Source organism: Bombina bombina, chromosome 3 (assembly GCF_027579735.1).
Source record: "Bombina bombina isolate aBomBom1 chromosome 3, aBomBom1.pri, whole genome shotgun sequence".
Classification (NCBI taxonomy): domain Eukaryota; kingdom Metazoa; phylum Chordata; class Amphibia; order Anura; family Bombinatoridae; genus Bombina; species Bombina bombina.
The window spans coordinates 978,550,784-978,564,730 of NC_069501.1; the positions used below are offsets into that span (position 1 = coordinate 978,550,784).

General features: G+C 39.0%; 1 protein-coding gene across 2 annotated transcripts in view; it reads left to right on the forward strand.

The window, feature by feature from the left end:
* Positions 1-288: 288 nt before the first annotated feature.
* The window catches only part of PRPH (peripherin), a 47,571-nt gene continuing 33,912 nt past the window's right edge, over positions 289-13,947 (forward strand). For both annotated transcript variants that reach the window (XM_053704958.1, XM_053704959.1), the window contains exon 1: positions 289-982. In XM_053704958.1, the coding sequence (XP_053560933.1) occupies positions 465-982 (518 nt within the window). In that variant the 5' untranslated portion in view covers positions 289-464. The remainder of the gene's footprint in view (positions 983-13,947) is intronic.

Sequence of the window (13,947 nt, forward strand, 5' to 3'; positions counted from 1 at the left end):
ATAGGTACAATGCAAATATATGTGCTGCAGGGCTGTATCTTTTGTCTTTATCTTCTTTACCGCCAGTAAATCTATTTACTAAAGACTCTTCCAGCTGATTTTCGCACAGACAAAGAGATCACTAAATATTTTATCAGTGGGTGAAGTTGTGTCTTATTTACATTGTTTATGTTAGTGGAGAGTGAGCTATTTCTTTCAGTACCTTATTGAGAAAGTAGCAAGTCCAGCTCAGCACCGCACTGCTGGGTGATGGGGACTGAGCAGAGCACAGAGGGGTGGAGAGCTGGGGTCCTCCTCCGGCCCAGGATAAGAGATGAATGTGGTCCAGGAGGGAGGGGCTGATCCCTCACAATGAGCTGGTCCATGCTTGCTTATAAAGAGCCTGCAGGATACGCCGACTTCCTTCTCAGTGTCACTTTTTTTTCCTGGGCATCTAACAAAGCACCACCAACCTCTTGCTCACCATGAGTAACCCCGGCTTACGCAGTTCTTCCACTTCATACCGTCGCACTTTTGGGGGTCCCCTCTTGTCCCCGGTCTCTTATACCTCCTCCTCCAGGTTCTCTTCTTCCAGGCACTTGGCGAGCCCATCTCCAGGTCCCTCCAGCCGCTCCTCTTCTGCCTATAGGGTGAGATCCAGCACACCGGTCAGAGTTAACTTGGACAGAGTAGACTTCTCTGTAGCTGAGGCTCTGAATCAGGAGTTTCTGACCACTCGCAGCAATGAGAAGGCGGAGATGCAAGAGCTCAATGACCGCTTTGCCACCTTCATAGAAAAAGTGCGGTACCTGGAACAGCAGAATGCGGTTCTGGTCACCGAGATCAACCAAGCCAGATCCAAGGAGCCGACCCGGGCGGCGGACCTGTGTCAGCAGGAGCTGAGGGAGCTGCGCCGGCAGCTGGATGTACTGGGGAAGGATAAGGACCGCGTACAGGTGGAGAGGGACAACCTAGCAGACGACCTCAACTTCCTCAAGCAGAGGTGAGTACAGTGAGCTAGGACGCAAACATAATGAGGCAATGGCACAGAAGTTACATAAACATGAGGCAAAAGTACAGAAGATACAGAAACATGAGGCAAATGTACAGAAGATACACAAACATGAGGCAATGGTACAGAAGATACACAAACATGAGGCAATGGTACAGAAGATACACATACATGAGGCAATGGTACAGAAGATATACAAACATGAGGCAAAGGTAGAGAAGATGCACAAACATGAGGCAAGCAATGGTACAGAAGACACAAACATGAGGCAATGGTACAGAAGATACACAAACATGAGGTAAAAGTACAGAAGATACAGAAACATGAGGCAAATGTACAGAAGATACAGAAACATGAGGCAAATGTACAGAAGATACACAAACATGAGGCAAGCAATGGTACAGAAGACACAAACATGAGGCAATGGTACAGAAGATACACAAACATGAGGCAATGGTACAGAAGATACACAAACATGAGGCAAAGGTAGAGAAGATGCACAAACATGAGGCAAGCAATGGTACAGAAGACACAAACATGAGGCAATGGTACAGAAGATACACAAACATGAGGTAAAAGTACAGAAGATACAGAAACATGAGGCAAATGTACAGAAGATACAGAAACATGAGGCAAAGGTAGAGACGATGCACAAACATGAGGCAATGGTACAGAAGACACACAAACATGAGGCAATGGTACAGAAGATACACAAACATGAGGCAATGGTACAGTAGATACACAAACATGAGGCAAAGTTACAGAAGATACACAAACATGAGGCAAAGGTACAGAAGATACACAAACATGAGGCAAAGGTACAGAAGATACACAAACATGAGGTAATGGTACAGAAGATGCACAAACATGAGGCAATAGTACAGAAGATACACAAACATGAGGCAAAGGTAGAGAAGATACACAAACATGAGGCAAGCAATGGTACAGAAGACACAAACATGAGGCAAAATTACAGAAGATACACAAATATGAGGCAAATGTACAGAAGATACACAAACATGAGGCAAAGGTACAGAAGATACACATACATGAGGCAAATGTACAGAAGATACACATACATGAGGCAATGGTACAGAAGATACACATACATGAGGCAAATGTACAGAAGATACACATACATGAGGCAATGGTACAGAAGATACACATACATGAGGAATATGTACAGAAGAAGACACAAACATGAGGCAATGGTACAGAAGATACACATACATGAGGCAAATGTACAGAAGATTACACATACATGAGGCAATAGTACAGAAGATACACATACATGAGGGATATGTACAGAAGAAGACACAAACATGAGGCAATGGTACAGAAGATACACAAACATGAGGCAATGGTACTGAAGACACACAAACATGAGGCAATGGTACAGAAGACACACAAACATGAGGCAATGGTACAGAAGACACACAAACATGAGGCAATGGTACAGAAGACACACAAACATGAGGCAATGGTACAGAAGATACACAAACATGAGGCAATGGTACAGAATATAGACAAACATGAGGCAAAGGTACAGAAGATACACAAACATGAGGCAAATGTACAGAAGATACACAAACATGAGGCAAATGTACAGAAGATACACAAACATGAGGCAATGGTACAGAAGATACACAAACACGAGGCAATGGTACAGAAGACACAAACATGAGGCAATGGTACAGAAGACACACAAACATGAGGCAATGATACAGAAGACACAAACATGAGGCAAATGTACAGAAGATACACAAACATGAGGCAATGGTACAGAAGACACACAAACATGAGGCAATGGTACAGACTCTTGTGCTCAGTTTAGAGGGGCATTCTTCTGTATTATGAATGAATGAGTTTTCACTGGATGTAACAATCCACCCCTGTATCATATGCTTGTAAATATTACATATCTTAAAAATCCTTATGTAAAATAACATGAATGTGGTAATGCTTAATATGAAATGTATTAAATGCTGTGGGGTTTTTTACAAATATTCTTATGGGCTTTGTCCATTAGTATCTGGCTCATGTGTGTTCTGCTTATTGCTAAACACCACAACCCGAAGCATGGCCGTGTGGGTGTGGTCAGCCCATGCAGCTTATATAGTTCTAACACAGAGTTCCTTTAAGCAGCTCTTTGCCAAAGTTGCAATATTAAAAGTGTCTATATAAGTATTAGTAGACTATAATACGTTTAATTGCAGCAACATTACTTAATAAATTAGGATGCTGCATCATATCATCTATTAAGAACAGTAGGCTTACAATATCCCAAGATATATTAAAACAGTGGATGTGGATAATTTAGAAAGAGCATGCGATTTTAAGCAACTTTACAATTTACGTATATTATCTAATTTGTTTCATTTTCTTGATAACCTTTGTTGAAAAGCATATCTAAATAGGCTCAGTAGCTGCTGATTGCTTGCTGCACATAGATACCTTGTGTGATTAGCTCACCCATGTGCATTGCTATCTCTTCAACAATGGATATATTAAAAAATTAAGCAAAATTAGATGATATAAGTACATTGGTATTCGCCATGCCCTTTAAATATAAAGTTGCATACCCCAAACTTCTTATGCACCAAAGATTTCCTAAAAAACAGTAAAGGTTGACTGTTTAGAATTTCAGATAAACACTGAGCCTGCTAAACTGCTGATTGCTAACTCAGGATGTCAAGATACCCTGGGGTGTCAACTGTCACTTGAGGGTGTCGCTTAGGGCAGACGGTATAAAGATTCCATATTGATCATGAAATAGTAAGTTAACTATACGGACATAAACAACTTTCCGATGTATTATTACTGTCAAATTTGCTTTGTTCACTTGCTTTGTTGAAAAGCATACCTAGGTAGGCTTAGGAGCAGCACTTCTCTACTGGGAGCTAGCTGGTGATCAGTGGCTGCCCCTTATATGCCTCATAGAAAAATAAGGATAACTCCTCTTTGATAAAAATCCAAGTTTTTTCAATTAAGCAGCTTAAGCTTAAGAGATATAGAATTAGACAAATAAAGTTATGTTGCTGTAAGTGTATTTTGACTAAATGCCCTTTAATATCTTTCTTTACAGCTTTTAAAAAATAAAAAAAAAATGCTTTAAAATAGCGTTCAGCACCACACCCAAAAAAGATAGAGGGATCAGCCAATCAGTTTTACTTGTAAGCATTTTTATTTGCTTAAATCTGATAAAGAAACCAGAGGTGATTAGTCACAAATATACTGCTCTAACAATATCTAGATCAGAGCATTATTTTACTATTATGTTCTTTCAATCTTGATATTTTTTCGAGAATCACATGAAGCAATACTCGTTACATACAGATCTTATTTTTTACATCATTTACACAATGGAGAAATCATATCAATTAAAATATATAAGGAACATGAATGGAAAATATTTGCCAACTGCGCCAAATGCAAATGGTAGGGAACCATTATATGAGTTGCAAGTTTCATTTTATTCTTAGAAAAAGTATTTTACAATTGGTTGCTGATGCTGTGGATGTACATTGTAATGCCATACTACACAAAGCACAGCTTTGAAATTCTTTGTCTCAAAATAACAACAGTGCTGAATCATGCATGTTTTATTAGAACACATAATATAATGTAAAACATACTGTGTGTATTTACTAATAAAGCTTGCAAGTATTTCACCTAGACTGAGTTTCTGATCACACTCTATACTTTGTATAGTGTAATTGTTATACAGCACAAGGCATGGCTAATGTGGGTGTGGTCAGCTCGTGATGAATAACAGAACCTGATGTTGTTGTCTCCCACACTTTTCATAGGCAACTTGTATTTAATATTTATAATAGGGTTTGCCAACATTATGTTGCAGTCACAATGTCATGCAACATGATGACACTTTACAAATGTTGCCACTTTGAAAGGCTAGGTGTAGCCCCTGCTATGCCAGACAGAGATGCAATGTATAGCAGCCCTCTCTGGTATTCAAAGGGTTAAGCAGACTACAATTCCCAGATGATGTTCCAAATATACAACGTGTTCTTCAAAATATTCTGGGGCCACAGTTATTTTGTGTTCTTCTGTAATGACGACATTTCAATATTATTATTATTTTTACAATGTATTCAAGGATGACTAAAGGGGGGGGGGCAATAGATCGCAATTGCCTCCGCCTGGAATTTTATCTCTTATACCTAAGAATAAGCATCCACTTGAAGGGACAGTAAATTAATCTTAAAGGGACAGTATACTATAAAAGAAAAGTTTTTCCCTTAATGTGTTTCCAGTTACTTTTTTAATGGCTGCAGAGTATAAAATGTATGATATTTGCTATTTTAAGGCTTATTTGTGTATATGAATTAGCTGATTTTCTGTTTTGAAGCCACAACCTAATAAAATGTGTTGAGCTTGTAGGTATAATTAGATCTCATTACTTTATCACATTGTGTAAATATACATGCTTCTTTATCTTATATCTGTCCGTAAACCAAAGACCAATACTTGCAGAGAACAATGGAAAATTAACATTTTATTACCTTATCTCTTCTATACCCCACTAGGAGTGTAATTTCTTCTACTGGCTGTGTTTACACAGCTTGGCCTTAAAGGGACAGTTTACTCAAAAAATTTCTCCCCTTTAATTTGTTCCCAATGATCCACTTTACCTGCTGGAGTGTATTAAATTGTTTACAAGTAGCTCCTTTACCCTTATATTGGCATTTGAAATTGTTAATTTAGCATGTGGTATCCACACCTATTCTGAAAGTTTGTGGCCGCGCGTACCAGCTATAGATAAGCTTTGCAAACACAGCCAGCAGAAGAAATTACACTCCCAGTGTGATAAAGCAGAACTAAGGTAATAAAATGTTGATTTTCCATTGTTCTCTCAAAGTACTGGTGATTGTTTTAAGGACAGATATAAGATAAAGAAGCAGGTATATGTGCACAATGTGATACAGTAATGAGATCTGATTATACCCACAAGCTCAACCCATTTTATTAGGTTGTGGCTTCAAAACACAAAATCAGAGCTTTAATATACACAAATAAACCTTTAAAAGCTAATTTTCATACATTTTTTACTCTGCAGTTTGTAAAAAAAGCAATTGTAAACACATTAAGGGAAAAACTATTTTACAGTATACTGTCCCTTTAAGGCCAAAAACATTTCAGGATAGGTGGGGATACCACAGGCTAAATCAACTATTTCAAATGCCAATATAAGGGTAATGGAAATACTTGAAAACAATTTAATGCAGTCCAGCAGGTAAAGTAGATCATTGGGAACAAATTAAAGGGGAGAACATTTTTAAATAAACTGTCCCCTTAAATGGATTGGATAAAGTGTTACATTTTAAACAAATTTCCTTTTTACTTCCGTGATCAATTTTGCTTAGTTCTCTTGGAATACTTTGTTAAAGAGTAATCCTAGGTGAGCTGAGGAGCGTGTATGTGTCTTTAGCCATTTGGCAGCAGTGTTTGCAACATTGTTTATAGCAATGTTATACATAGTTGCAAACACTTCTGCCATAGAATGCCATGTTCCCACTCATAAGCTCTTATCAGTCTACCTAGCTTTCCTCTTACTAACAAAGGATACCAATAGAACAAAGCATATTTGATAATAGAAATAAATTAGAAAGTTGTTTAAAATTCCATGCTGTATCTGAATCATTTTTTGACTTTACTGTCCCTTTAATGCAAATTAACTAACATTTTTAAAAAGATTGGCAGCTCATGTGTACCACAAGCAAGTCTCTCATACTATCATTAATATTTGTCTTTGTGGCATTTTAATTGTTTTGTTCTCCACTGGAAAAATGTCTACAGATGTCCTTGACTGTAATGTTCAATGTGTAATCTCACCTGCCCGATTCAATGCAACACAGTCCAGTGAAACCCAAAATGTCTTGCATTACGCTTTTTTCAATGTGATGCTAGCGAAAGAATTTGAATGTTGTATATTCCAAAATACAAAAAAATGAGAAGGGGTGACGTACCTTAAATAAATTAAAATTTAAAGTATTATTTTTTATAATATCTAAAAGAGGATTTTTTTGTGTGTATTTTATGTATTGCAGTTGTTTTTTTTTTAATGGACGTTTCTGTTGTGAATAAAATCATTTTTAATTTTTAGATTTATGGAGGCATATTCCTGTTCACCAATAAAGCTTGTCCACACATAACGCTCTGGGGTGTTAGCCAATAAGCCGTTTCTTCCTATTGATTATTTGTGCATAAATATAGATTCATGGTTAGTTTCAGTATTAAATTAAACAGCTTTACATGGAAGTGCTTTGCAATATACTTTTATTATTTATTTCGCCAGATTTTCCAGTAACTTAGATGTGAAAATTATAGTTTTTCCTAAGAGAGGCCGAAGTGAACCAGCCCTTGCGTAATCCATGAAAATGTTTATCTGAGGAGACTGGAAAGGGCTGATTTCTGAAAAATGCTATTTTTAGAAAGTTAAATACATTTTTTTTACCTTAAAATCAATGGTCTGTTATACCCCCTTAATCCCATAGGGCCTTGAATGTCCCTTAAAATGAATTTGAAGAGGTTTTAGATTTGAGACATTTTAATTTTGTGGGCACAGCTTGGATCAAGTAGCGGACATGAATAGCACCATTATTATTTGTCTGTTTAGCTATGATAGCTTTTATAGGCACACGTTAATTTCATAAAGATATGGAGTGTTTTTGTAGGGACATTTTATATTATTTACAGACCAACTTACTGTGCATGTTGGTCCATTAGGATAAAGGTTAATGTTTTGCAGCCAGTATTGAGTGTGCTATCATTCTGAAGAGATTGGTACAGTATGGGTGTAGCTTAAAGGGACAGTCAAGTCCAAAAAAAAATTTCATTTTTCAAATAGGGCATGTCATTTTAAACAACTTTCCAATTTACTTTTATCAAAATTTTGCTTTGTTCTCTTGGTATTCTAGTTGAAAGCAAACCTAGGAAGGCTCATATGATAATTTCTAAGCCCTTGAAGTCCTCCTCTTTTTTATTTGCTTTCACAGCAGGGGAGAGCAAGCTCATGTAGGCCATATAGATAACATTGTAATCACGCCCGTGGCTAGTGGCAGACACTGCACTAATTGGCTAAAATGCAAGTCAATAGATAATAACTAAAAGTCATGTGATTACGGGCGGTCAGAAAATGCTTATTTACAAGTTAGTCACAGAAATAAAAAGTGTATTAATATAACAGTGTTGGTTTTGCAAAACTGGGGAATGGGTAATAAAGGGATTATCTATCTTTTTAAACAACAAAAATTCTGGTGTTGACTGTCCCTTTAATACAATTCAAAGGGAAAAGTGCAGACATAAATTAGTCTGTTGTAGAGGAGCTGTCATGTCCTGCTCCAGCCAGATACAGAGAAAGGTTTACCATTGAGGCTAAGGGGGGGGGGAAGCATTATTTCCCTATAGTGGTCCTTTCTCTTCATGTAAAACTACTCCGAAGGATAGACTGGGAAAGTGAATTATGGGCTAGAAAAAACTGCATAGTCACGCTAAAACCCATTTGTAGCCCACAGCTATATATGCCAGATGTCCCACAGCTGAGAACAAATAATTATTATAAAGGTAGCAGAAATCCACCACACTTGTTTAATAAATGTGGCACCTATCCATTTGATTGTACAAACACATACATAGATACAAATTACACAGCATTTGGGATTGCAGCCTCCTTTTTTATAGTATGGTCCACCATTTGTTCAGTTACAGGCTCTCCATCATTGCTTCAGGAGGTAGGAAAAACAGAATGTATTCTTTTGTTGGAGTTGCTGGGTGTGTCTGGTCTGCGCAGACAAATTATTTCTGATGCAGAGCTGGCAAGGCTCCAGCCAGACTGAATTATGTGCCAATGCAGCTAGCAAGGGCACAGGTATTAGTAATAGAGACAACTGCTCTTATATTATGATTGGGCATACATCTGTATTTAAATGGTGAAACACTACAAAATAATCTTATTTGTGTGAGAAGAATTGTAAATTGTGTTTGCGAAAGGTGTACAACCAAATAATATTCTGGGAAGGGCTTTTATTTATAAAAGACAAATATATTTATCAAATCAAATCATAATTCAAGGGTTTCATCTATAAATCAAAATAAAACTTCAAAAAAACAAACTGAATGTGTAATTTGAATATGAGTTTTCTGATTTAAAAAAAAAAAAAAACCTTGAATCTAAAAAAATTCTAAATTTAGGAGACTGTCAAATACAGAGAAAACCCAGATGGAAGACGTCATCAGTGCACAAACCCACACATATACTAACATGGGCACGTACAGTTAGCCGCTCTAGGGTGGTGATGCGCCACATCCTCAATTATTAGCATTTTACACCAAACACTTAAAGGTTCCTGCTGCATGAATTTGCAATAAAGTGTGTTTTTAACATATGATCTATGCAGAACAACTGAGGGAAAAGTAGGGGTAAAACAATAAATGTAGCAACAGTTTAATAATAGGTCTTTCATCTATACCCCCTGCACCCTTGGTATCTGTAATAAACGTTATGGACTACATTTAGTCTAGAACTACACCTGGTACTCTGTGCAGGGTACTTTTAATTTGGGGCACACATATGGATAAAATGATAAAGAAAAAAAATCTAACAGTAGACATAGTGGCCGATTTATCATTTGTCTGGCAGACATGATCCGCTGTAGCAATCATGTCCGCCAGACATCTATAAATGCCGACAGCATACGCTGGCTGTAAATTATATATCCTTATATGTAAGTCAGAGATACCTCATGGTGCAATCTCTTCTAGTTTATATTTTTCACACTTGGGCCCGGGGCGATGACCTTAAGCTCTCTGCTGGGGTGAGATTATCTAAGAAGTCCTTTCAGTTATGTGAGGTCCCTCAAATAATTTTATAAAGGCATATTTTAGCTTGAGAGCTTTTTATCTAGATGTGCAGGTTCTGTATGTGAAGCAGAGACACATACAATACAATATAATCTAAAAAAACAGCAAAGATTTTGTGTGATCTCTCTCCATGAGGACGAGCTTTTAATCATAAGGCCCCCCAGAGAGGAACTTATCCTGCAGCATATCAGTCTGACTGTACCTAAAAGGATAGTGCAGAAATGTATCATCTGAACAGAAGAAACAGGGAAAACCTAAATGTAGACTTTACCTTTCCTGGGTACTTCGCTGAAGTACAAGTTACACCTTTACATGTTATGTGTGACATTATATCATTACATAAATTCTTTAGCTACAATTTAAATGCTTGTTTTCTCTTTTCTTGTTTAACATTAAATTCAAGACATAGGGGCCGATTTATTAATGTGCGAGCGGACATGATACGATGTAGCCTCAGAGGCAGCGGATTTATTATGGTGCAGCAGTCTTTAGACTGCTGCTTCATAACTACTGTTTCCGACGAGCCTAAAGGCTCGCGCAGAAAGCTTGATAATTCGGCCCCATAGTGTAGAGAAAAGTTGATCTGATTATTGCTTCCTCTTTTCTGATGATTTGATAGAACTAAGCAGCTAATAGTTGAAGATGGCAAACTGTTAAACACATTGAAATGTGATTATAATAAAGCTAAGATATTGATTTCTTTGTTCAATTGATATGTTCTTTATTTTTCCTTTGAATAAAAATCTAATTAGTTTGGTGATTTTGCCTCTCATATATCCCTTACATAGGGTTGGGGCAATGTATTTTGTAGTTTATACATGATTGAAAAAAGCATACATTTCTTATCTTGTGAGTCACATCAGCAAATCTAGTGGCCCATACTAAAAGCCATCGCAGGCAGGATCACTGTAGGATGGTAGAGAAAACGATATATTCATAATTTTCTTATTTTTTCTTTGTAATATAGGGCAGATTTTAGCATGAAGACTCTTCCTGGCATGGGTGAAGGTAGCAGGGAATACAAATGGTCTTGGCACATTGTAGAGATCCCAGGCAGCAGGTGTTTTCATGACACATGAATTATACAAATCCATGCACAGACACATGAACTGCACAAATCCATGCACAGACCCATAAACTGCACAAATCCATGCACAGACCCATAAACTGCACAAATCCATGCACAGACCCATAAACTGCACAAATCCATGCACAGAACCATGAACTGCACAAATCCATGCACAGACCCATGAACTGCACAAATCCATGCACAGACCTATGAACTGCTTAAATCCATGAACAGACCCATGAACTGCACAAATCCATGCACAGACCCATGAACTGCACAAATCCATGCACAGACCCATGGACTGCTTAAATCCATGCACAGACCCACAAACTGCTTAAATCCATGCACAGACCCATGAACTGCACAAATCCATGCACAGACCTATGAACTGCTTAAATCCATGCACAGACCCATGAACTGCACAAATCCATGCACAGACCCATGAACTGCTTAAATCCATGCACAGACCCACAAACTGCTTAAATCCATGCACAGACCCATGAACTGCACAAATCCATGCACAGACCCATGAACTGCACAAATCCATGCACAGACCCATGAACTGCTTAAATCCATACACAGACCCATGAACTGCACAAATCCATGCACAGACCCACAAACTGCTCAAATCCATATACAGACCCATGAACTGTACAAATCTATGCACAGACCCATGAACTGCACAAATCCATGCACAGACCCACAAACTGCTCAAATCCATATACAGACCCATGAACTGTACAAATCTATGCACAGACCCATGAACTGTACAAATCTATGCACAGACCCATGAACTGCACAAATCTATGCACAGACCCATGAACTGTACAAATCTATGCACAGACCCATGAACTGCACAAATCTATGCACAGACCCTTGAACTGCACAAATCCATGCACAGACACATTAACTGCACAAATCCATGCACAGACCCATGAACTGTACAAATCCATGCACAGACACATGAACTGCTCAAATCCATGCACAGACACATGAACTGCACAAATCCATGCACAGACCCACAAACTGCTCAAATCCATATACAGACCCATGAACTGTACAAATCTATGCACAGACCCATGAACTGTACAAATCTATGCACAGACCCATGAACTGTACAAATCTATGCACAGACCCATGAACTGTACAAATCTATGCACAGACCCATGAACTGCACAAATCTATGCACAGACCCTTGAACTGCACAAATCCATGCACAGACACATTAACTGCACAAATCCATGCACAGACCCATGAACTGTACAAATCCATGCACAGACACATGAACTGCTCAAATCCATGCACAGACACATGAACTGCACAAATCCATGCACAGACACATGAACTGCACAAATCCATGCACAGACCCATGAACTGAACAAATCCATGCACAGACACATGAACTGCACAAATCCATGCACAGACACATGAACTACTTAAATTTATGCACAGACACACGAACTGCACAAATCCATGCACAGACACATGAACTACTTAAATTTATGCACAGACACACAAACTGCACAAATCCATGCACAGACACATGAACTGCTTAAATTTATGCACAGACACATGAACTGCACAAATCCATGCACAGACACATGAACTGCACAAATCCATGCACAGACACATGAACTGCACAAATCCATGCACAGACACATGAACTACACAAATCCATGCACAGACACATGAACTACTTAAATTTATGCACAGACACACGAACTGCACAAATCCATGCACAGACACATAAGCTGCACAAATCCATGCACAGACACATAAGCTTCACAAATCCATGCATAGACACATAAGCTGCACAAATCCATGCACAGACACATAAGCTGCACAAATCCATGCACAGACACACAAACTGCACAAAACCATGCACAGACACATGAACTGCTTAAATTTATGCACAGACACATGAACTGCACAAATCCATGCACAGACACATGAACTGCACAAATCCATGCACAGACACATGAACTGCACAAATCCATGCACAGACACATGAACTGCACAAATCCATGCACAGACACATAAGCTGCACAAATCCATGCACAGACACATAAGCTGCACAAATCCATGCACAGACACATAAGCTGCACAAATCCATGCACAGACACATGAACTGCACAAATCCATGCACAGACACATAAGCTGCACAAATCCATGCACAGACACATAAACTGCACAAATCCATGCACAGACACATGAACTGCACAAATTCATGCACAGACCCATGAACTGCACAAATTCATGCACAGACCCATGAACTGCACAAATTCATGCACAGACCCATGAACTGCACAAATTCATGCACAGACACACAGGGGCCTATCTATCAAGCTCTGAAAGGAGCTTGACGGCCCGTGTTTCTGGCGAGTCTTCAGACTCGCCAGAAACAGCAGTTATGAAGCAGCGGTCACAAAGACCGCTGCTCCATAACCTGTCCGCCTGCTCTGAGCAGGCAGACAGACACCGCCGGAAATCAACCCGATCGAGTACGATCGGGTTGATTGACACCCCCCTGCTGGCGGCCCATTGGCCGCGAGTCTGCAGGGGCGGCGTTGCACCAGCAGCTCTTGTGAGCTGCTGGTGCAATGCTGAATACGGAGAGCGTATTGCCATAACCTGCACAAATCCATGCACAGACACATGAACTGCACAAATCCATGCACAGACACATGAACTGCACAAATGTCACACATGTCTAAATGTAGCCAACAAAAAGCAAGCCCCGGCCCAGCATACTGAAACAAAAATGGGCCGGCTCATAAGCTTACATTTCAGCCTTTTCAAATAAAGATACCAAGAGAACCTCAAGACCTGGCTCTTCGACTGAATCGTCTTCCCTTAGCCCCCCTCTCCCCCCCCCCCCCATAGCGCCTTGAGACCCTCACGGGTGATTAGTTTGCGCTTTACAAGTACCCAATAGAATGGAATAGAATAGAAGAGAACAAAGGAAACATTCATAATAGGAGTAAATTAAAAAGTTGCTTTAAATTGC